General features: G+C 49.1%; 1 protein-coding gene across 4 annotated transcripts in view; it reads left to right on the plus strand.

Moving 5' to 3' along the window:
* The window catches only part of LOC134983963 (uncharacterized), a 129,133-nt gene that overhangs the window by 31,704 nt on the left and 71,608 nt on the right, over positions 1 to 25,821 (plus strand). For all 4 annotated transcript variants that reach the window (XM_063949600.1, XM_063949601.1, XM_063949602.1 and 1 more), the window contains one exon: positions 14,918 to 15,416. In XM_063949600.1, the coding sequence (XP_063805670.1) occupies positions 14,918 to 15,416 (499 nt within the window). The remainder of the gene's footprint in view (positions 1 to 14,917; positions 15,417 to 25,821) is intronic.

Here is a 25,821-nt window from a genome sequence, read left to right on the forward strand (position 1 = left end):
ACTTTCTGCCCTGCGGTTGACCTAAAGTGACGTCACCGCTGAGCAGAAAGTTCCCACCATTGGTTACAATGGAGCGCATAGGCGCTACATTGTAACACTGCCGTGTGCCGCCTGTCACTCAGTACAGGAGCACACAGCCGATCAGGAGAGTGCTACAACGTAGCACTCCCTGATTGGCTGAAGAAACCCACTTAGACATCAGTCAGAGTGGGTTTCTGGCATTCGGGAAAGGAGTCCCATGTGAAAACATGGGGCCCCTTTCAGTTCGTGGCTCGGCTTTCCGTTTTCTTATTTTATGCAAGTACGTGGATTACAAATGGATGCCCCGAGGACCCTGGGACCCGCGATCTGGTGAGTAGAATTTATTCAACAGGTACCCCTTGGATTCTACTGGAGAAGAGGACCGACCTGCGTGTGAACATAAGGTAAGTATGTATGCGTGTGAACATAAGGTAAGTATGTATGTATGTTTGTGTGCATGTATGTAATAAATCTTTACTTTCACGGTGTGTGTGTCTTGTCTTTTTTTGGGTATTTTTTTAGTAGTAGTACTACAGGTACCAGCGGGCCCGTTTTTCCGTCGCATGCTGGTACTTGTGGTTCTCCAAGTACCAGCATGCGGGGGAGGCTTGCTGGGCCTTGTAGTACTGCTACTAAAAACAATATCTTTTCATTATCACAAAAGGCTATCAGCCTCCCCATCCGCAGCCCATTGGATGGGGGGGGGACAGCCTCGGGCTTCACCCCTGGCCCTTGGGTGGCTGGGGGGGGGGGGGGACCCCTTGATTGAAGGGGTCCCCACTCCCCCAGGGTACCCCGGCCAGGGGTGACTAGTTGGATTTTTGATGCCACGGCCGCAGGGCACTATATCAAAGTGACCCCCGGCTGTGGCATTATCTGTCCAGCTAGTGGAGCCCGGTGCTGGTTTTAAAAATACGGGGGACCCCTACTCTTTTTGTCCCCCGTATTTTTGGAACCAGGACCAGGCGCAGAGCCCGATGCTGGTTGCTTAAATATGGGGGAACCCCTGTCAATTTTTCCCCCATATTTCTGCAACCAGGATCGGCTCAAAGAGCCCGAGGCTGGTTATGCTTAGGAGGGGGGGACCCCACGCAATTTTTTTTTATAAAATAACAACTTTCCCACCCCTTCCCACTGATATACATGCACGGATCTCATGGATCCCTGCATGCCTATCCAATCACGGAAAAAAAAAGCAGGTCTGTTTTTTTTTAGCACTTTTTTACGAGTTGTAATTTTTCACGGCAGTGTTTGTTTTTTTTTTTGCTTTGCACTTCTTAGTAAATTACCGAGATTCATACTTAAACAGCCGCGTTTTGACCGATGGTGTATTCATTCGTAATTTCTCTAACGTCCTAAGTGGATGCTGGGACTCCGTAAGGACCATGGGGAATAGCGGCTCCGCAGGAGACAGGGCACAAAATAAAAGCTTGAGATATCAGGTGGTGTGCACTGGCTCCTCCCCCTATGACCCTCCTCCAAGCCAGTTAGATTTTTGTGCCCGGCCGAGAAGGGTGCAAACTAGGTAGCTCTCCAGAGCTGCTTAGAAATAAAAGTTTAGTTAGGTTTTTTTTTTATTTTCAGTGAGTCCTGCTGGCAACAGGCTCACTGCATCGTGGGACTAAGGGGAGAAGAAGCGAACTCACCTGAGTGCAGAGTGGATTGGGCTTCTTAGGCTACTGGACGTTAGCTCCAGAGGGACGATCACAGGTTCAGCCTGGATGGGTCACCGGAGCCGCGCCGCCGTCCCCCTTACAGAGCCAGAAGAGACGAAGGTCCGGTGAAAGCGGCGGCAGAAGACATCCTGTCTTCAAGACTAAGGTAGCGCACAGCACCGCAGCTGTGCGCCATTGCTCTCAGCACACTTCACACTCCGGTCACTGAGGGTGCAGGGCGCTGGGGGGGAGCGCCCTGAGACGCAATATAATACACATATACCTTAGCTGGCAAAAGGAATACATCACATATAGCTCCAGGGCTATATGGATGTATTTTTCCCCCTGCCATTTTACACAAAAAAGCGGGAGTTAAGGACGTCGTGAAGGGGCGGGGCCTATCTCCTCAGCACACTGGCGCCATTATTCCCTCACAGCTCCGCTGGAAGGACGGCTCCCTGATTCTCCCCTGCAGTACTGCATCTGATTCAGGGTAAAAAAGAGAAGGGGGGGCATTTTGGCAGCAAATAACTAGATTAACAGCAGCTATAAGGGATTAACACTTATATAAGGTTATCCCTGTATATATATATAGCGCTGGGTGTGTGCTGGCAGACTCTCCCTCTGTCTCTCCAAAGGGCTAAGTGGGGTCCTGTCCTCTATCAGAGCATTCCCGGTGTGTGTGCTGTGTGTCGGTACGCGTGTGTCGACATGTATGAGGAGGAAAATGAGGTGGAGGCGGAGCAGTTGCCTGTGTTAGTGATGTCACCCCCTAGGGAGTCGACACCTGACTGGATGATTGTGTTTAAGCAATTAAGTGATAATGTCAGCAATTTACAAAAAACTGTTGACGACATGAGAAAGCCGGCAAATCAATTAGTGCCTGTTCAGGCGTCTCAGAAACCCTCAGGGGCCCTAAAACGGCCGCTACCTCAGTGGGTCGACACGGATCCAGATACAGATACTGAATCTAGTGTCGACGGTGACGAGACAAACGTAATGTCCAGTAGGGCCACACGTTACATGATCACGGCAATGAAAGAGGCATTGAACCTTTCTGACACTACAAATACCTCAAAGGCGGGTATTATGTGGGGTGTGAAAAAACTGCCAATAGTTTTTCCTGAGTCTGAGGAAATAAATGAGGTGTGTGATAAAGCGTGGGTTTCCCCCGATAAAAAACAGCTAATTTCTAATAAGTTATTAGCACTATACCCTTTCCCGCCAGAGGTTAGGGCACGGTGGGAAACACCCCCTAGGGTAGATAAGGCGCTCACACGTTTATCTAAACAAGTAGCGTTACCGTCCCCTGATACGGCCACCCTCAAAGAACCAGCTGATAGGAGGCTGGAAAATATCCTGAAAAGTATATACACACATACTGGTGTTATACTGCGACCAGCAATCGCATCAGCCTGGATGTGCAGTGCTGGAGTCGCATGGGTGGATTCCCTGACTGAGAATATTGATACCCTGGATAGGGACAATATTCTGTTAACTATAGAACATTTAAAGGATGCATTGCTATATATGCGTGATGCGCAGAGGGATATTTGTACCCTGGCATCAAGAGTAAGCGCAATGTCCATCTCTGCCAGAAGAGCATTATGGACCAGACAGTGGTCAGGGGACGCAGATTCCAAACGGCACATGGAAGTATTGCCGTATAAGGGGGAGGAGTTATTTGGGGCTGGTCTAACAGACCTGGTGGCCACGGCAACGGCTGGAAAATCCACCTTTTTACCCCAGGTTACTTCACATCAACAGAAAAAGACAGTCTTTTCAAACTCAGTCCTTTCGTTCCCATAAGTACAAGCGAGCAAAAGGTCACTCTTTTCTGCCCAAGGGCAGAGGAAGAGGAAAAAGGCAGCACCATGCAGCCGCTTCCCAGGAGCAGAAGCCCTCCCCTGCTTCTGCCAAGTCTTCAGCATGACGCTGGGGCTTTACAAGCAGACTCAGACACGGTGGGGGCCCGTCTCAAGTATTTCAACGCGCAGTGGGCTCACTCGCAAGTGGATCCCTGGATTCTACAGGTAGTATCACAGGGGTACAAACTGGAATTCGAGGCGTTTCCTCCTCATCGGTTCCTGAAGTCTGCTTTACCAAAGTCTCCCTCCGACAGGGAGGCAGTTCTGGAAGCCATTCACAAGCTGTACTCCCAGCAGGTGATAATCAAGGTACCCCTCTTACAACAGGGGAAGGGGTATTATTCCACACTATTTGTGGTACCGAAGCCGGACGGCTCGGTGAGACCAATATTAAATCTAAAATCTTTGAACACTTACATAAAAAGGTTCAAATTCAAGATGGAGTCACTCAGAGCGGTGATAGCGAACCTGGAAGAGGGGGACTATATGGTGTCGCTGGACATCAAGGATGCTTATCTCCACGTCCCAATATATCCTTCTCACCAAGGGTACCTCAGGTTTGTAGTACAAAACTGTCATTATCAGTTTCAGACGCTGCCGTTTGGATTGTCCACGGCGCCTCGGGTCTTTACCAAGGTAATGGCCGAAATGATGATTCTTCTACGAAGAAAAGGCATCTTAATTATCCCTTACTTGGACGATCTCCTGATAAGGGCAAGAACCAAGGAACAGTTAGAAGTCGGAGTGGCACTATCTCAGGTAGTGCTAAGTCAGCACGGATGGATTCTAAATATTCCAAAATCGCAGCTGATTCCAACGACACGTCTACTGTTCTTAGGAATGATTCTGGACACAGTCCAGAAGAAGGTGTTTCTCCCGGAGGAGAAGGCCAGGGAGTTATCCGAGCTAGTCAGGAACCTCCTAAAACCAGGACAGGTCTCAGTGCATCAGTGCACAAGGGTCCTGGGAAAAATGGTGGCTTCTTACGAAGCGATTCCATTCGGAAGATTCCATGCAAGAACTTTTCAGTGGGATCTACTGGGAAAATGGTCCGGATCGCATCTTCAGATGCATCAACGGATAACCCTGTCGCCAAGGACAAGGGTGTCTCTCCTGTGGTGGCTTCAGAGGGCTCATCTACTAGAGGGCCGCAGATTTGGCATTCAGGATTGGATCCTGGTAACCACGGATGCCAGCCTGAGAGGCTGGGGAGCAGTCACACAGGGAAGGAATTTCCAGGGCTTGTGGTCAAGCATGGAAACATCTCTTCATATAAACATTCTAGAACTAAGGGCCATTTACAATGCCTTAATTCAAGCAAAACCTCTGCTTCAGGGTCAGGCGGTGTTGATCCAGTCGGACAACATCACGTCAGTCGCCCACATAAACAGACAGGGCGGCACGAGAAGCAGGAGGGCAATGGCAGAAACTGCAAGGATTCTTCGCTGGGCGGAAAATCATGTGATAGCACTGTCAGCAGTGTTCATTCCGGGAGTGGACAACTGGGAAGCAGACTTCCTCAGCAGACACGACCTTCACCCGGGAGAGTGGGGACTTCACCCAGAAGTCTTCCACCAAATTGTAAACCGTTGGGAAAGACCAAAGGTGGACATGATGGCGTCACGTCTAAACAAAAAACTGGACAGATATTGCGCCAGGTCAAGGGACCCTCAGGCAATAGCAGTGGACGCTCTGGTAACGCCGTGGGTGTACCAGTCAGTGTATGTATTCCCTCCTCTGCCCCTCATACCGAAAGTATTGAGAATCATAAGAAGGAGAGGAGTAAGAACTATACTCGTGGTTCCGGATTGGCCAAGAAGGTCTTGGTACCCGGAACTTCAAGAGATGCTCACGGACGAACCGTGGCCTCTACCTCTAAGACAGGACCTGCTACTGCAGGGGCCTTGTCTGTTCCAAGACTTACCGCGGCTGCGTTTGACGGCATGGCGGTTGAACGCCGGATCCTGAAGGACAAGGGCATTCCAGAAGAAGTCATCCCTACTCTGGTAAAAGCCAGAAAGGAAGTAACCGCAAAACATTATCACCGCATTTGGCGTAAATATGTTGCGTGGTGTGAGGCCAAGAAGGCCCCTACACAGGAATTTCAACTGGGTCGTTTCTTGCATTTCCTGCAAACTGGACTGTCTATGGGCCTAAAATTAGGGTCCATTAAGGTTCAAATTTCGGCCCTGTCGATATTCTTCCAGAAAGAACTGGCTTCAGTACCTGAAGTTCAGACATTTGTGAAAGGGGTGCTGCACATACAGCCTCCTTTTGTGCCTCCAGTGGCACCTTGGGATCTCAATGTTGTGTTGAGATTTCTAAAATCACACTGGTTTTAACCTTTGTCTACGGTAGATTTAAAATATCTCACGTGGAAGGTGTCGATGCTGTTGGCCTTGGCTTCAGCTAGGCGTGTGTCAAAATTTTCATTCTGACAGGGCGGAATTGAGGACTCGTCCTCAATTTCTACCTAAGGTGGTTTCTGCATTTCACATGAACCAACCTATTGTGGTACCTGCGGCTACTAGGGACTTAGAGGACTCTAAGTTGCTGGACGTTGTCAGGGCCTTGAAAATATATGTTTCCAGGACGGCTGGAGTCAGGAAAACTGACTCGCTGTTTATCCTGTATGCACCCAACAAGCTGGGTGCTCCTGCTTCAAGGCAGACGATTGCTCGTTGGATTTGTAGTACAATTCAGCTTGCACATTCCGTGGCAGGATTGCCACAGCCAAAATCAGTAAAAGCCCATTCCACAAGGAAAGTGGGCTCATCTTGGGCGGCTGCCCGAGGGGTCTCGGCTTTACAACTTTGCCGAGCAGCTACTTGGTCAGGGGCAAACACGTTTGCTAAATTCTACAAATTTGATACCCTGGCTGAGGAGGACCTGGAGTTCTCTCATTCGGTGCTGCAGAGTCATCCGCACTCTCCCGCCCGTTTGGGAGCTTTGGTATAATCCCCATGGTCCTTACGGAGTCCCAGCATCCACTTAGGACGTTAGAGAAAATAAGATTTTACTTACCGATAAATCTATTTCTCGTAGTCCGTAGTGGATGCTGGGCGCCCATCCCTAGTGCGGATTGTCTGCAATACTTGTATATAGTTATTGTTACAAAAAAATTCGGGTTATTATTGTTGAGCCATCCTTTCAGAGGCTCCTTTAAATTTATCATACTGTTAACTGGGTTCAGATCACGAGTTGTACGGTGTGATTGGTGTGGCTGGTATGAGTCTTACCCGGGATTCAATATCCTTCCTTATTATGTACGCTCGTCCGGGCACAGTATCCTAACTGGCTTGGAGGAGGGTCATAGGGGGAGGAGCCAGTGCACACCACCTGATATCTCAAGCTTTTATTTTGTGCCCTGTCTCCTGCGGAGCCGCTATTCCCCATGGTCCTTACGGAGTCCCAGCATCCACTACGGACTACGAGAAATAGATTTATCGGTAAGTAAAATCTTATTTTTTTTCTTGGACTTGCAAAAAATTACGAATGCCCTCATCACTGCCGTGATTATTGCTTAGTAAATTACCGAGATGACACTTTGATGAAGAAACGGCATCTCGGTCAAAATCGGGAGCTTAGTAAATTTACCCCAGTGAGTGTATTACACTGTTAATATATATAAAGCGCTATATCTGGGAATTGTTTCCAGTGTCAATTGGCGCTGGGTGTGTGCTGGCATACTCTCTCTCTGTCTCTCCAAAGGTCCTTGTTGGGGAACTGTCCCCTTATAGATATTTCCCGGTGTGTGTGTGTACGGGTGTCGGTACGCGTGTGTCGGCATGTCTGAAGCGGTAGGCTCATCCAAGGAGGAGGTGGAGCAGATGATTGTGGTGTCTCCGTCGGCAACGCCGACTCATGATTGGTATGATATGTGGAATATTTTAAATGCTAATGTGACCTGATTACATAAGAGAATGGACAAAGCTGAGTCCAGGGAAACAGCAGGGTGTCAATCCGTGGATTTGACTGGGTCACAGGGCCCGTCAGGGTCTCAAAAGTGTCCCCTATCACAAATAGCAGACACTGATACCGACATGGATTCTGACTCCAGTGTTGACTATGATGAGGCAAGGTTACACCCTAAGGTGGCCAAAAGTATTCATTATATGATTATGGCAATAAAAGATGTTTTGCATATCACAGATGACCCCTCTGTCCCTGACACGAGGGTACACATGTTTAAGGGAAAGAAACCAGAGGTAACGTTTCCCCCATCTCATGAACTGAACAAATTATTTGAAAAAGCTTGGGAAGCTCCAGACAAAAAACTGCAGATTCCCAAGAGGATTCTTATGGCGTATCCTTTCCCTGCAAAGGACAGGATACGGTGGGAATCCTCGCCCAGGGTGGACAAGGCGTTAACGCTTCTGTTCAAGAAGGTGGCGCTACCGTCTCAAGACACCGCGGCCCTTAAGGATCCCGCGGATCGTTGACCGGAAACTACCTTAAAGTCTATTTATGCACATACGGGTGTTTTGCTCAGACCAGCAATAGCATCGGCATGGGTTTGTAGCGCTGTTGCAGCATGGACAGATACCTTGTTGGCTGACATGGATACCCTGGACAAGGATACCATTGTACTGACTTTAGGTCACATTAAAGACGCAGTCTTATATATGAAAGACGCTCAAAGAGACGTGGGGCTGCTTGGGTCCAGAGCCAACGCCATGGCAGTTTCGGCAAGAAGAGCTCTGTGGACCCGCCAATGGTCGGGTGATGCCGACTCAAAGAAACATATGGAGGTTTTACCTTACAAGGGTGAAGTTTTGTTTGGGGATGGTCTTGCGGACCTGGTTTCCACAGCTACCGCGGGTAAATCTACTTTTTTTTGCCTTTTGTTCCCCCACAGCAAAAGAAAACCCCTCAATATCAGATGCAGTCCTTTCGGTCGCATAAGTCCAGAAGAGGTCGGGGCTCCTCTTTCCTCGCCAGAGGTAAGGGTAGAAGTAAGAGAACACCTGCTTCGGCTAGTTCCCAGGAGCAGAAGTCCTCCCCGGCTTCTGCTAAATCCACCGCATGACGCTGGGGCTCCACGGAGGGAGTCCGCACCGGTGGGGGCACGTCTTCGACTCTTCAGCCAGGTCTGGGTTCTTTCAGACGTGGATCCTTGGGCGTTGGATATTGTATCCCAAGGTTACAAACTGGAGTTCGAAGAGGTGCCCCCTCGCCGATTTTTCAAGTCGGCCTTGCCAACCTCTTCCCCGGAGAGGGAAGTGGTATTAGATGCAATTCAAAAGCTGTGTCAACAGCAAGTGATTGTCAAGGTCCCCCTAGACCAGAGGTTCTCAAACTCTGTCCTCGGGAGCCCACACAGTGCATGTTTTGTAGGTAACCCAGCAGGTGCACTGGTGTATTAATTACTCACTGACACATTTTAAAAGGTCCACAGGTGGAGCTAATTATTTCACTTGCGATTCTGTGAGGAGACCTGCAAAACATGCACTGTGTGGGCCCCCGAGGACCGAGTTTGAGAACCTCTGCCCTAGACCAACAAGGAAAAGGGTACTATTCAACACTGTTTGTGGTCCCGAAGCCGGATGGTTCGGTCAGACCCATTTTGAATCTAAAATCCCTGAACCTATACTTGAAAAAGTTCAAATTCAAGATGGAATCACTCCGGGCTGTGATATCCAGTCTGGAAGCAGGAGAGTTTATGGTGTCGCTGGACGTGAAGGATGCCTACCTTCATGTCCCCATATTTCCTCTTCATCAGTAATACCTGCGTTTCGCGGTACAGGACTGTCATTACCAGTTTCAGACGTTGCCGTTTGGGCTTTCCACGGCCCTGAGAATTTTCACCAAAGTAATGGCGGAAATTATGGTGCTCCTGCGCAAGCAAGGGGTCACAATTATCCCATACTTGGACGATCTTGGGCGAGATCAAGAGATCAATTGCTGAAAAGCGTGTTGCTCTCCCTGAGAGTGTTACATCAACACGGTTGGATTCTCAATCTGCCAAAGTCAGTTGATTCCAACGACTCGAATATCATTCCTAGGCATGATCCTAGACACGGAACAAAAGAGGGCTTTTCTACCAATAGAAAAAGCCCAGGACCTCCAGAACATGGTCAGGGACCTGCTAAAACCAAAGAGAGTGTCTGTTCATCAATGCACTCGAGTTCTGGGAAAAATGGTGGCAGCCTATGAGGCCATCCCCTCCGGCAGGTTCCATGCGAGGACGTTTCAGTGGGACCTTTTGGACAAATGGTCAGGGTCCCATCTACACCTACATCAAAAGATAAGCCTGTCCCCCAGGGCCAGGGTGTCTGTCCTGTGGTGGCTGCAGAGTGCTCACCTTCTAGAGGGTTGCAGGTTCGGCATTCAAGACTGGGTTCTGGTGACCACGGACGCGAGCCTCCGAGGGTGGGGAGCAGTCACAAAAGGAAGACATTTTCAGGGACTATGGTCAAGCCAGGAGGCTTGTCTACACATCAACGTGCTGGAATTGAGGGCCATTTACAACGGCCTGCGACAAGCGGAATATCTTCTTCGCGACCTACCGGTTCTGATTCAATCAGACAACGTCACAGCCGTGGCGCATGTAAACCGCCAAGGCGGGACAAGGAGCAGAGTGGCAATGGCGGAAGCCACCAGAATTCTGCGCTGGGCGGAAAATCACGTAACCGTTCTGTCAGCAGTCTTCATACCGGGAGTGGACAACTAGGAAGCAGACTTCCTCAGCAGACACGATCTCCATCCAGGAGAGTGGGGACTTCATCAAGAGGTCTTTGCAGAGATAGCAAGTCTTTGGGGACTTCCTCAAATAGACATGATGGCGTCACACCTCAACAAAAAGCTTCGGAGGTATTGTGCCAGGTCAAGGGACCCTCAGGCAGTGGCGGTAGACGCCCTGGTGACACCATGGGTGTTTCAGTCGGTCTATGTGTTCCCTCCTCTACCTCTCATCTCAAAAGTGTTGAGACTCGTAAGACAAAACAGAGTACAAGCAATACTCGTGGTTCCAGATTGGCCTCGAAGGGCCTGGTATTCGGATCTTCAGGAAATGCTCACAGAAGATCCATGGCCTCTTCCTCTGAGGGACGACCTGCTGCAGCAGGGGCCTTGCATGTTCCAAGACTTACCGCGGTTGCGTTTGACGGCATGGCGGTTGAACACCGAATCCTAGCTGAAAGAGGTATTCCGGAGGAAGTTATTCCTACTCTGATAAAGGCTAGGAAGGAAGTAACGGCGAAACATTATCACCGTATCTGGAGGAAGTATGTATCTTGGTGTGAAACCAAACATGCTCCTACGGAAGATTTCCATCTGGGTTGTTTTCTCCACTTCCTACAGTCAGGAGTGGATATGGGCCTAAAATTAGGCTGCATTAAGGTACAGATTTCGGCCCTATCTCTGGGGGTAATTCCAAGTTGATCGCAGCAGGAATTTTTTTAGCAGTTGGGCAAAACCATGTGCACTGCAGGGGGGGGCAGATATAACATTTGCAGAGAGAATTAGATTTGGGTGGGTTATTTTATTTCTGTGCAGGGTAAATACTGGCTGCTTTATTTTTACACTGCAAATTAGATTGCAGATTGAACACACCACACCCAAATCTAACTCTCTCTGCACATGTTAAATCTGCCTTCCCTGCAGTGCACATGGTTTTGCCCAACTGCTAAAAAATTTCCTGCTGCGATCAACTTGAAATTACCCCCTATATTTTTTCAGAAGGAATTGGCTTCTCTCCCAGAAGTTCAAACTTTCGTAAAGGGGGTGCTGCACATCCAGGCTCCTTTTGTGCCACCTGTGGCACCATGGGACCTTAACGTGGTGTTACAGTTCCTTAAATCACACTGGTTTGAACCTCTTCAAAAGGTGGAATAAAAATTTCTCACTTGGAAAGTGGTCATGTTGCTGGCCTTGGCATCTGCAGGGCGGGTGTCTGAGTTGGCGGCCTTGTCTCACAAGAGCCCCTACTTGATTTTTCATGTGGATAGAGCAGAGTTGAGGACTCGTCCTCAATTTTTGCCTAAGGTGGTCTCTTCTTTTCATATGAACCAACCTTTTGTGGTGCCTGTGGCTACGGGGGACTTGGAGGACTCCAGGTCCCTGGACGGCTAGGGTTAGGACAACGGAGGCTCTGTTTGTCCTGTATGCAGCCAACAAGGTTGGCGCGCCTGCTTCTAAGCAGACTATTGCTCGCTGGATCTGTAACACGATTCAGCAGGCTCATTCTACGGCTGGATTGCCGGTACCAAATTCAGTAAAGGCCCATTCCACTAGGAAGGTGGGCTCTTCTTGGGCGGCTGCCCGAGGCGTCTCGGCATTACAGCTTTGCCGAGCAGCTACTTGGTCGGGTTCAAACACTTTTGCAAAATTCTACAAGTTTGATACCCTGGCTGATGAGTACCTCGCGTTTGCTCAATCGGTGCTACAGAGTCATCCGCACTCTCCCGTCCGGTTTGGAGCTTTGGTATAAACCCCATGGCCCTTACGGAGTCCCCAGCATCCTCTAGGACGTAAGAGAAAATAAGATTTTAAACCTACCGGTAAATCTTTTTCTCCTAGTCCGTAGAGGATGCTGGGCGCCCGTCCTAGTGCGGAAAATCTGCAAGACTTGTATATAGTTGTTGCTTACATAAGGGTTATGTTACAGTTGAGATCGGTCGTTGACTGATACTGTTTTTGTTCATACTGTTAACTGGTTGTGTATATTCCAGGTTATACAGTGTGATTGGTGTGGGCTGGTATGAATCTTGCCCTTAGATTAAGAAAATCCTTTCCTCATATTGTCCATCTCCTCTGGGCACAGTTTCTCTAACTGAGGTCTGGAGGAGGGGCATAGAGGGAGGAGCCAGTGCACACCCATACTAAAAGTTCTTTAGAGTGCCCATGTCTCCTGCGGAGCCCATCTATACCCCATGGTCCTTACGGAGTCCCCAGTATCCTCTACGGACTAGGAGAAAAAGATTTACCGATAGGTTTAAAATCTTATTTTTTTCACCAAAATGTCTAGTTATGGCACTGGCTGCCTGTGGTTCCCAAGGAGGTGGTACCTGAGAGTTGCATGTGACTCCCAGGAAGGCGGTACCTGAGAGCTGCCTGTAGGTCCCAGGGGAAGCGGTACCTGAGAGCTGCCTGTGACTCCCAGGAAGGCGGTACCTGAGAGCTGCCTGTGACTCCCGGGGAGGCGGTACCTGAGAGCTGCCTGTGACTCCCGGGGAGGCGGTACCTGAGAGCTGCCTGTGACTCCCGGGGAGGCGGTACCTGAGAGCTGCCTGTGGTTCCCGGGGAGGCGATACCCGAGAGCTGCCTGTGGTTCCCGGGGAGGCGATACCTGAGAGCTGCCTGTGAAAAAAAAAGAATATCAAGAACATCCGTATTTCTAAAAAGCTGCTAATTTTGTATCTATTTTTCTTCTCTCTTTTTGATGTTTGAAAGGGACATTTGGGTCCATTAGTTCTGCATGAGGGTTCTCGTTGTTCCTTTGAAATCTTCCTTGGAGAGACCTTGCTGATGTAGTATAGCTACCTTGTCTCTTGTTGCTGTGCTCAGTCTTTCCGCAGTTTATGACCTGTGACATGAAACTGTCTTCCTCTACCTCACCTTTGTAGCAGAGTTTGGCTGTCCCTCACCCAGTTATAAGCACCCTACACAGCTGTTTCTGTGTCAGTTAATGACTGTGGTGGTCATTCCGAGTTAATCACTAGCTGCTTTCGTTCGCTGTTCAGCGATGAAACAGAAAAACGGCACTTTTGCGCATGCGCGTCGTACAATTGCAACGAACGATGTAGTTTCACACAAGGTCTAGCGAAGCTTTTCAGTCGCACTGCTGGCCGCAGAGTGATTGACATGAAGAGGGCGCTTCTGGGTGTCAACTGACCGTTTTCAGGGAGTGTTCGGAAAAACGCAGGCGTGCCAGGAAAAAAGCAGGCATGGCTGGGCGAACGCAGGGCGTGTTTGTGACGTCAAAACAGGAACTGAACAGTCTGAAGTGATCGCAAGCGCTGAGTAGGTATTGAGCTACTCTAAAACTGCACAAAAAAAGTTTGCCACCGCTCTGCGATCCTTTCGTTCGCACTTCTGCTAAGCTAAAATACACTCCCAGTGGGAGGCTGCATAGCGTTTGCACGGCTGCAAAAAACTGCTAGTGAGCGAACAACTCGGAATGACCACCTGTGTGTTTTCAGCCTGTTTTGAAGGCAAATGGTGGTCACACCAAATATTAATTTGATTGAGTTTTCTATTCTGTACATTCACTTTGCGTGTTGTTAATTGATAAAAAAAATAAACTATTAACACTTCTATTTTTTTAAGGCATTTTTTTTCCACACTTGCCTAAAACGTGTGCCAGAGCCGTAATTAGGTGTGTGTCGGCGGTGCCTTGCACACAGTGCAGATGCACTGTGGGCGCAGTACCGCCGACAACACCCGTAGTTCTGTTGTTACAGTGCAGCTGCGGGCAGCAATGCCCGATCCCACCCCATCCCCGGAGTTTATAGTGCAGCCCAGAGTCACCAACTCCCCCTGATGAAAGGTTAAACTAAGCCACGGACAATACTGCCCTATCCCCCAAACCCCCGCTGCCGCTGGAGTACACAGTGAGCCGTGCGGACTATAATGCCACACCCCCTCCCATCGCCAGAGTTACAGTGAGTGAATGCAGCCAGATAACCCCCTTCGCTTCAGGAGAAAGTGAACCGCGGGTTCACTCTCCTGAAGGGTTGTCGGCACTCACTGGGTACTCTGGCGGGAGTTGGGATCGGGCATTGCAGCCCGCGTGGCTCACTGTGTACTGCAGCGGCAGGGGGTGGGGGGGGGATCGAACATTGCAGCCCACGCAGCTCACTGTGTACTTCGGCAGGGGGGTGGGGGGGATTGGGCAGTATTGTCCGTGGTTTAATGTAACCTCCCATTAGGGGGAGGGGGTAATCAGGCTGCACTGTAAACTCTTGTTGTTGGGTGCTGGGGTGTCGGGCATGTTTGCCCACAAGTCAGTATAACCTCAGTGAAAGGGGTGGGGATGGGGTGGAATCGGGCATTGCTTCCCGCAGCTGCACTGTAACACCCGATGGGGACTCCGTCTGTCGTACTGTGTAAAAGGGGCTATATCTGGTGTAATGTGTGTAAGTGGCGCTACTGTGCGGCATAAATGGAATAACGGAGACTTTTATACAGCGTAATATGAATTGGCATTATTTTGTGGCCACGCCCCTATATTTTTGGCATGCACCTATGGTGTGCACTGGCCCTGTTTTGTATATGATATGGGGGGGCGCAGATCCTAAAATGTCTAGTTACGGCACTGACTTGTGCACAGTACTGTGTATGTATATGTGTATGTATGTATATGTGTGTGTGTATGTATGTATATGTGTGTATGTAAGTACATAATTGCATTTTTTTTTCCTTTCAATGCAGAAGATGTATTCCTACAGTAGCAGCGGGGAGGACACAGGAACTCAGGAACTGCATCCTTCTAAGAAATGTCGAAAACTAGGAGACAAAACCGATGCGAAAACTTCCAATGATAAACGGAGGAGGTCAAAGCGTTTCACCACTGCCGAAAATGCCGCCCTGGTTGATGGGGTAATACAGCACTATAACCAGCTATTTGGGAGGTCTCACGTCACCACCGGTGGCAAGGAGGCTATTTGGCAGCGGATAGCGGATTCTGTGAATGCAGTCGGTGTCTGTCGGCGGCGGGGTGATGTGTGCAAGAAAAGGTTCAATGATTGCAAAGGCACCGTGAAGAAGAAACTCTCCCTCATCCAACACCCTGTCAGGGGATCTGGGCCTTCGGTGCGCATTGAACTACTGGAGTGGGAGAAGAAATTGCGGGATCATTTTTCGCCCGAGGCCGTGACCGGAGTTTCTTCCGGCCTTGACACCGGCGCTGAGTCGACGCTACGCAGATTTGGTAGGATTTTATTATGCTCATCCTTTTAAAGAGTTTACCTTTATCTTGTTGTTGTAAGAAAAATTTTATATTTATGTTTTCTCATACGTCCTAGAGGATGCTGGTGTCACTTCAAGAACCATGGGGTATAGACGGGATCCGCAGGAGACATGGGCACTTTAAGACTTTGGGTGTGAACTGGCTCCTCCCTCTATGTCCCTCCTCCAGACTCCAGTTTAGAATTGTGCCCGGGGAACTGGTCACACACAGGGGAGCTCTACTGAGTTTCTCTGAAAAGACTTTATGTTAGATTTTTTATTTTCAGAGAGACCTGCTGGCATCAGTCTCCCTGCATCGTGGGACTTAGGGGAGAGAAGTCAGACCTACTACTAATGAGTTCAAAGGTTCTGCTTCTTGGCTACAGGACACCATTAGCTCCAGAGGGTTTGGAACACTAGGTACGCCTATGGGTTCACTCCCAGAGTCGCCCCTTGCAGAGCCAGAAGTCAGAAGACAGGTGAGTAGAAGAAGATAGAAGACTTCAGTGACGGCTTCTGAGGTACCGGACAGCGATCGCGCTGCGCGCCATGCTCCCATACACAGCAGCACTACAGGGTGCAGGGCGCGGGGGGGACTCCCTGGGCGGCATAAAAAAAATCCTCATACAAGCTGGCAAAGTGGATAAAAGGTGCCAAGGCACAGAATCCTGACCCCCGCCAGCGTTTTTATAGTATAAAATAGTGGGCTGAAGCGCCCAATTGAGGGGGCGGGGCTTAGCCCTCACAGCTCTCAGCGCCATTTTCTCTTCACAAGAAAGCTGTAGAGACGCTGGTCCTTGCCTCCACACTGCTGTACCAAGTAAGAGGGTGCAAAACAGGGGGGGCACAGTTAATTTGGCTTATATAAGTTATAAAAGCGCTATAAACAGGTCTGGGCTTTATATTAAGGTTTCAGTACTGGGTTTGAGCTGGCAAACTCCCTCTGTGTTTCTCTGACAGGCTTTACTGTGGGTCTGTCCCCTATCTGCCCAGTGTGTCAGTGGGTGTCGGTACACGTGTGTCGGCATGTCTGAGGCTGAGTGTTCTTCCCAGGAGGAGACTGTCCTAGGGACGGAAACGGCTGTGGGAGTGACCATGTCGGCACCGCCGACTCCTGATTGGGTAAATGTGTTGAATGCCTTGAATGCTAATGTGGATCTTATTAATAAGAGATTGGATAAATCTGAATCTCAGAGCCAGGCATGGAAGAAATCTGTGGAGGATGTGTTATGACCCCTTGGGGTCACATAAACGTTAATTTGCTCAGTTGGCAGACACAGATACCGACACGGACACTAACTCCAGTGTTGACTATAGTGATGCCAAATTAGACCCAAAGTTGGCAAAAAATATTCATTACATGTTTGTGGCAATAAAAGACGTGTTAAATATCAGGGAGGACCCTGCTGTTCCTGATACTAGGGTCTGTATGTATAAGGGCCCTCATTCCGAGTTGATCGCTCGCAAGGCGAATTTAGCAGAGTTGCTCACGCTAAGCCTACGCCTACTGGGAGTGTATCTTAGCTTCTTAAAATTGCGACCGATGTATTCGCAATATTGCGATTCCAAACTACTTAGCAGTTTCAGAGTAGCTTCAGACTTACTCGGCATCTGCGATCAGTTCAGTGCTTGTCGTTCCTGTTTTGACGTCACAAACACACCCAGCGTTCGCCCAGACACTCCCCCGTTTCTCCGGCCACTCCTGCGTTTTTTCCGGAAACGGTAGCGTTTTTCCCCGCACGCCCATAAAACGGCCTGTTTCCGCCCGGTAACACCCATTTCCTGTCAATCACATTACGATCGCCGGAGCGATGAAAAAGCCGTGAGTAAAAATACTATCTCCATTGTAAAATTACTTGGCGCAGTCGCAGTGCGAATATTGCGCATGCGTACTAAGCGGAATTTCACTGCGATGCGATGAAAAATACCGAGCGAACGACTCGGAATGAGGGCCAAGAGAAAGAAACCTGAGGTAACGTTTCCTCCCTCTCATGAACGGAATACTTTTTTCTCTATCGTCCTAGTGGATGCTGGGGTTCCTGAAAGGACCATGGGGAATAGCGGCTCCGCAGGAGACAGGGCACAAAAAGTAAAGCTTTACGATCAGGTGGTGTGTACTGGCTCCTCCCCCTATGACCCTCCTCCAAGCCTCAGTTAGATTTTTGTGCCCGGCCGAGAAGGGTGCAATCTAGGTGGCTCTCCTAAAGAGCTGCTTAGAAAAGTTTAGCTTAGGTTTTTTATTTTACAGTGAGTCCTGCTGGCAACAGGATCACTGCAACGAGGGACTTAGGGGAGAAGAAGTGAACTCACCTGCGTGCAGGATGGATTGGCTTCTTGGCTACTGGACATCAGCTCCAGAGGGACGATCACAGGTACAGCCTGGATGGTCACCGGAGCCTTGCCGCCGGCCCCCTTGCAGATGCTGAAGTAAGAAGAGGTCCAGAATCGGCGGCAGAAGACTCCTCAGTCTTCTAAAGGTAGCGCACAGCACTGCAGCTGTGCGCCATTTTCCTCTCAGCACACTTCACACGGCAGTCACTGAGGGTGCAGGGCGCTGGGAGGGGGGCGTCCTGGGAGGCAAATGAAAACCTATTTTGGCTAAAAATACCTCACATATAGCCTCCGGAGGCTATATGGAGATATTTAACCCCTGCCAGAATCCGTTAAGAGCGGGAGACGAGGCCGCCGAAAAAGGGGCGGGGCCTATCTCCTCAGCACACAGCGCCATTTTCCCTCACAGAAAGGCTGGAGGGAAGGCTCCCAGGCTCTCCCCTGCACTGCACTACAGAAACAGGGTTAAAACAGAGAGGGGGGGCACTAATTTGGCGTTAGAAATATATAATAAAGATGCTATAAGGGAAAACACTTATATAAGGTTGTCCCTATATAATTATAGCGTTTTTGGTGTGTGCTGGCAAACTCTCCCTCTGTCTCTCCAAAGGGCTAGTGGGTCCTGTCCTCTATCAGAGCATTCCCTGTGTGTGTGCTGTGTGTCGGTACGTGTGTGTCGACATGTATGAGGACGATGTTGGTGAGGAGGCGGAGCAATTGCCTGTAATGGTGATGTCACTCTCTAGGGAGTCGACACCGGAATGGATGGCTTATTTAGGGAATTACGTGATAATGTCAACACGCTGCAAGGTCGGTTGACGACATGAGACGGCCGACAAACAATTAGTACCGGTCCAGACGTCTCAAAAACACCGTCAGGGGTTTTAAAACGCCCGTTTACTTTAGTCGGTCGACACAGACACAGACAGGGACACTGAATCCAGTGTCGACGGTGAATAAACAAACGTATTCCTTATTAGGGCCACACGTTAAAGGCAATGAAGGAGGTGTTACATATTTCTGATACTACAAGTACCACAAAAGAGGGTATTATGTGGGATGTGAAAAAACTACCGTAGTTTTTCCTGAATCAGATAAATTAAATAAAGTGTGTGATGATGCGTGGGTTCCCCCCGATAGAAAATTAGGGGCGGTATACCCTTTCCCGCCAGAAGTTAGGGCGCGTTGGGAAACACCCCTTAGGGTGGCTAAGGCGCTCACACGCTTATCAAAACAAGTGGCGGTACCGTCTATAGATAGGGCCGTCCTCAAGGACCAGCTGACAGGAGGCTGGAAAATATCATAAAAAGTATATACACACATACTGGTGTTATACTGCGACCAGCGATCGCCTCAGCCTGGATGTGCAGAGCTGGGGTGGCTTGGTCGGATTCCCTGACTAAAAATATTGATACCCTTGACAGGGACAGTATTTTATTGACTATAGAGCATTTAAAGGATGCATTTCTATATATGCGAGATGCACAGAGGGATATTTGCACTCTGGCATCAAGAGTAAATGCGATGTCCATATCTGCCAGAAGATGTTATGGACACGACAGTGGTCAGGTGATGCAGATTCCAAACGGCACAAAGGTGTATTGCCGTATAAAGGAAGAGGAGTTATTTGGGGTCGGTCCATCGGACCTGGTGGCCACGGCAACTGCTGGAAAATCCACCGTTTTTACTGCAGAAAAAGACACCGTCTTTTCAGCCTCAGTCCTTTCGTCCCTATAAGATCATATCTGCCCAGGGATAGAGGAAAGGGAAGAAGACTGCAGCAGGCAGCCCATTCCCAGGAACAGAAGCGTTCCACCGCTTCTGACAAGTTCTCAGCATGGCGCTGAGACCGTACAGGACCCCTGGATCCTACAAGTAGTATCCCAGGGGTACAGATTGGAATGTCGAGACTTCGCAGGCTCCTGAAGTCTGCTTTACCAAGGTCTCCCTCCGACAAGGAGGCAGTATGGGAAAAAATTCACAAGCTGTATTCCCAGCAGGTGATAATTAAATTACCTCTCCTACTACAAGAAAAGGGGTATTATTCCACACTATATTGTGGTACTGAAGCCAGAAGGCTAGGTGAGACTTATTCTAAAAAATTTTTTTGAACACTTACAAAGGTTCAAATCAAGATGGAGTCACTCAGAGCAGTGATAACGAACCAGGAAGAAGGGGACTATATAGTGTCCCGGGACATGAGGGATGCTTACCTCTATGTCCCAAATTTGCCCTTCTCACTAAGGGTACCTCAGGTTTGTGGTACAGAACTGCCACTATCAGTTTCAGACGCTGCCGTTTGGATTGTCCACGGCACCCCGGGTCTTTACCAAGGTAATGGCCGAAATGATGATTCTTCTTCGAAGAAAAGGCGTCTTAATTATCCCTTACTTGGACGATCTCCTGATAAGGGCATAGTCCAGGGAACAGTTGGAGGTCGGAGTAGCACTATCTCGGATACTGCTACAACAGCACGGGTGGATTCTAAATATTCCAAAATCGCAGCTGATCCCGACGACACGTCTGCTGTGCCTAGGGATGATTCTGGACACAGTCCAGAAAAAGGTGTTTCTCCCGGAAGAGAAAGCCAGGGAGTTATCCGAGCTAGTCAGGAACCTCCTAAAAACAGTGCATCATTGCACAAGGGTCCTGGTAAAAATGGTGGCTTCCTACGAAGCAATTCCATTCGGCAGATTTCACGCAAGAACTTTTCAGTGGGATCTGCTGGACAAATGGTCCGGATCGCATCTTCAGATGCATCAGCGGATAACCCTATATCCAAGGACAAGGGTGTCTCTCCTGTGGTGGTTATAGAGTGCTCATCTTCTAGAGGGCCGCAGATTCGGCATTCAGGATTGGATGCTGGTGACCACGGAGCCCAGCCCGAGAGGCTGGGGAGCAGTCACACAAGGAAAAAATTTCCAGGGAGTGTGATCAAGTCTGGAGACTTTTCTCCACATAAATATACTGGAGCTAAGGGTAAATTTATAATGCTCTAAGCTTAGCAAGACCTCTGCTTCAAGGTCAGCCGGTATTGATCCAGTGGGAAAAACATCACGGCAGTCGCCCACGTAAACAGACAGGGCGACACAAGAAGCAGGAGGGCAATGGCAAAAACTGCAAGGACTTTTCGCTGGGCGGAAAATCATGTGATAGCACTGTCAGCAGTGTTTCATCCCGGGAATGGAAACTGGGAAGCAGACTTCCTCAGCAGGCACGACCTCCACCCGGGAGAGTGGAAACTTCATCGGGAAGTTTTTTCCACATGATTGTAAACCGTTGGGAAATACCAAAGGTGGACATGATGGCGTCCCGTCTGAACAAAAAACGGGACAGGTATTGCGCCAGGTCAAGAGACCCTCAGGCAATAGCTGTGGACGTTCTGGTAACACCGTGGGTGTACCAGTCGGTGTATGTGTTCCCTCCTCTGCTTCTCATACCTATACCTAAGGTGCTGAGAATTATAAGACGTAGAGGAGTAAGAACTATACTCATGGCTCCGGATTGGCCAAGAAGGACTTGGTACCCGGAACTTCAAGAGATGCTTACAGAGGTCTTATGGCCTCTGCTGCTAAGAAGGGATTTGCTTCAGCAAGTACCATGTCTGTTCCAAGACTTACCGCAGCTGCGTTTGTCGGCATGGCGGTGGAACGCCGGATCCTAAGGGAAAAAGGCATTCCGGAAGAGGTCATTCCTACCCTGGTCAAAGCCAGAAAGGAGGTGACCGCACAACATTATCACCACATGTGGCGAAAATATGTTGCGTGGTGTGAGGCCAGGATGGCCCCACAAAGAAATTTCAACTCGGTCGTTCCTGCATTTCCTGCAAACAGGAGTGTCTATGGGCCGCAAATTGGGGTCCATTAAGGTTCAAATTTCGGCCCTGTCGATTTTCTTCCAGAAAGAATTGGCTTCAGTTCCTGAAGTCCAGAAGTTTGTCAAGGAAGTATTGCATATACAACCCCCTTTTGTGCCTCCAGTGGCACTGTGGGATCTCAACGTAGTTCTGGGATTCCTCAAATCACATTGGTTTAAAACCAGTCAAATCTGTGGATTTGAAGCATCTCACATGAAAAGTGACCATGCTCTTGGCCCTGGCCTGGACCAGGCGAGTGTCAAATTGGTGGTTTTTTCTCAAAAAAGCCCATATCTGTTTGTCCATTCGGACAGGGCAGAGCTGCGGACTCGTCCCCAGTTCTCTCCCTAAGGTGGTGTCAGTGTTTCACCTGAACCAGCTTATTGTGGTGCCTTGCACCTACTAGGGACTTGGAGGACTCCAAGTTGCTAGATGTTGTCAGGGCCCTGAAAATATGTTCCAGGACGGCTGGAGTCAGGAAAACTGACTTGCTGTTATCCTGTATGCACCCAACAAACTGGGTGCTCTTGCTTCTAAGCAGACTATTGCTAGTTGGATGTGTAATACAATTCAGCTTGCACATTCTGTGGCAGGCCTGCCACAGCCAAAATATGTAAATGCCCATTCCACAAGGAAGGTGGGCTCATCTTGGGCGGCTGCCCGAGGGGTCTCGGCTTTACAACTTTGCCGAGCGGTTATTTAGTCAGGGGCAAACACGTTTGTAAAATCCTACAAATTTGATACCCTGGCTAAGGAGGACCTGGAGTTCTCTCATTCGGTGCTGCAGAGTCATCCGCACTCTCCCGCCCGTTTGGGAGCTTTGGTATTATCCCCATGGTCCTTTCAGGAACCCCAGCATCCACTAGGACGATAGAGAAAATAAGAATTTACTTACTATTTCTATTTCTCGGAGTCCGTAGTGGATGCTGGGCGCCCATCCCAAGTGCGGATTGTCTGCAATACTTGTACATAGTTACAAAAATCGGGTTATTATTGTTGTGAGCCATCTTTTCAGAGGCTCCGCTGTTATCATACTGTTAACTGGGTTCAGATCACAGGTTGTACAGTGTGATTGGTGTGGCTGGTATGAGTCTTACCCGGGATTCAAAATCCTACCTTATTGTGTACGCTCGTCCGGGCACAGTACCTAACTGAGGCTTGGAGGAGGGTCATAGGGGGAGGAGCCAGTACACACCACCTGATCGTAAAGCTTTACTTTTTGTGCCCTGTCTCCTGCGGAGCCGCTATTCCCCATGGTCCTTTCAGGAACCCCAGCATCCACTACGGACTCCGAGAAATAGAATTATCGGTAAGTAAATTCTTATTTTTGAGAAAATGTGGGAAAATCCTGACAAGAAGTTTCTGATTCCCAAGAGGATTCAGGTGACATATCCATTCCCCTCTGGGGATAGAGAAAAGTGGGAGTCTTCCCCCATTGTGGACAAGGCTCTGTCACGGTTGTCTAAAATGGTGGTTTTACCGTCTCCTGACACGGCAGCACAGCTGCGGATCGTAGACTGGAAAATACGTTAAAATCCATTTACGTCACCATGGGTACACTGCTCAGACCAACCATCGCATCTGCGTGGGTGAGTAGTGCTATTGAAAAGTGGGCAGAGAACTTGTCATCTGATATAGATACCCTAGATAGGGATAGTATCCTGTTAACTCTGGGTTGTATTAGGGACACCGCGGCCTACCTAAAGGAGGCGGCGAGGGATATTGGCATTTTGGGAGCAAAAGCCAATGCCATGGCAATTTCAGCTAGGAGGGCATTGTGGATTCATCAATGGAATGCTGATGCTGACTCTAAGAAAACTATGGAGTCGCTCCCATATAAAGGTGGTGTCTTGTTTGGTGACGGTCTCACTGAATTGGTATCTACGGCTACCGCGGGTAAGTCGTCTTTTTTGCCTTATGTTCCTCCACAACAAAAGAAAGGCCATTTTCAGATGCAGTCCTTTCGGCTAAATAAATACAAAAAAGGCAGAGGTTATTCCTTCCTCGCTAATAGGGGAAGAGGAAAAGGTAAAAGATCTCCAGCCGTCGCAGCTTCCCAGGAGCAGAAGTCCTCCACGGCTTCTGCCAAATCCACCGCTGGGGCTCCACTGAGGGAGTCCGCACCGGTGGGGTCACGTCTCAAGCTCTTCAGTCAATTCTGGGCTCGTTCGGCTCTGGACCCATGGAATTTAGAAATAGTTTCCCAGGGGTACAAACTGGAGTTTCAAGACGTTCCCCTTCGCCGATTTTTCAAATCGGCCTTACCAGCTTCTCTTCCGGACAGGCAGATTGTATGCGATGCATTACAAAAGTTATGCCTAAATCAGGTCATTATCAGGGTTCCCCCGTCTCAACAGGGAGAAGGCTTTTATTCCAGCCTGTTTGTGGTCCCGAAGCCGGACGGTTCGGTCAGACCAATTCTGAACCTAAAGTCCCTCAATCTTTACCTAAGAAAATTCAAATTCAAGATGGAATCTCTCCGAGCAGCGATCTCCAGTCTGGAAGAAGGGGATTTCATGGTGTCAGTCGACATAAAGGATGCCTACTTACACATACCCATATATCCTCCGCATCAGGCTTACCGAAGGTTTGCTATTCAGGATTGTCATTACCAATTTCAGACGTTGCCGTTTGGTCTGTCCACGGCTCTGAGGATTTTCACCAAGGTAATGGCGGAAATGATGATTCTCCTTCGCAGGCAAGGAGTCACAATTATCCCTTACTTGGACGATCTCCTGATAAAGGCGAGATCCAAGGACAAACTGTTCCAGGACATTACGCTATCCCTGACAGTTCTACAACAACATGGTTGGATCTTAAACTTGCCAAAGTCACAGTTGAATCTGACAAAATGGCTGTCGTTCTTGGGAATGATTCTGGACACAGAATTACAGAGAGTGTTTCTTCCAGAAGAGAAGGCTCTGAAAATCCAGAGTTTGGTCAAACAGATTCTGAAACCGGCGAGAGTGTCGATCCATCAATGCACTCGTTTGCTGGGAAAGATGGTGGCGGCCTACGAGGCCATTCAATTTGGCAGGTTCCATGCCAGAGTGTTTCAGTGGGACCTGTTGGACAAGTGGTCCGCATCCCATCAACACATGTCCTCCAGTACCAGAATCTCACTCCTGTGGTGGCTGCACAGCTCTCACCTCCTAGAGGGACGCTGGTTCGGGATCCAGGACTGGATCCTAGTAACCACAGATGCGAGTCTCCGGGGCTGGGGAGCAGTCACACAGGGAGAAAACTTCCAGGGAACATGGACAAACCAGGAAGTTTGTCTACACATAAACATTCTAGAGTTAAGAGCCATTTACAACGGTCTTCTTCAAGCGGTCTTCTTCAACCTGCACGTACTAATCCAACCTTCTTCAAGCGGTCTTCTTCAACCTGCACGTACTAATCCAGTCAGACCAGTGGCGTGCGGTGAGGTCAGTGGCTGGTGAGGCACTACAGCAATAATGTCCGCCGAATCCTGACGATGACCCCCTACCGCCGCTGAGCCAATGCCCGCTACTGCCCCTGCGCCGATGCCTGCTGCCACCGCCAATGGCTTACAAACTCGCCCACCATCAACTGACCCAGTCCTCCGCCACTAATTTGCATCTCAGTCCGATGCCGCCACTGCCCGCTGCCTGCCTGCTCATCATACTTGGGATATATTGTACATTTTTATAGAAAAAATTATAATAATAAATGTTTGGGAGTGGGAGGAGGACATGAATGCAATTTTGTTGTCCAGGGCTTCCATTAGTCAAATTACGCTGCACAGTAGCGCCACTTAGACAAATTACGCCAGGCAGAGCTCCCTTTTACACATTACGGCAGGTACAGCCTCCTATTACACATTACGGCAGGTACAGCCTCCTATTACACATTACGGCAGGTACAGCCTCCTATTACACATTACGGCAGGTAGAGATCCCTTTTTAAACATTACGGCAGACAGCATCCCCCTTTTTACACATTGCGGCAGACAGCGTCCCCCTTATTACACATTACGGTGGACAGATTCCCCTTTTTTACACATTACGGCAGGCAGCGACCACTTTTTTAAACATAATGGCAGACAGCGTACCCTTTTTACACTCCACGGCAGACAGCGTCCCCTTTTTACACATTAAGGCAGCCAGCGTCCCCTTTTTACACATTACGGTGGACAGCGTCCCCTTTTTACACACTACGGCGGACAGATTCCCCCTTT

Source organism: Pseudophryne corroboree (assembly GCF_028390025.1).
Source record: "Pseudophryne corroboree isolate aPseCor3 chromosome 3 unlocalized genomic scaffold, aPseCor3.hap2 SUPER_3_unloc_3, whole genome shotgun sequence".
Classification (NCBI taxonomy): domain Eukaryota; kingdom Metazoa; phylum Chordata; class Amphibia; order Anura; family Myobatrachidae; genus Pseudophryne; species Pseudophryne corroboree.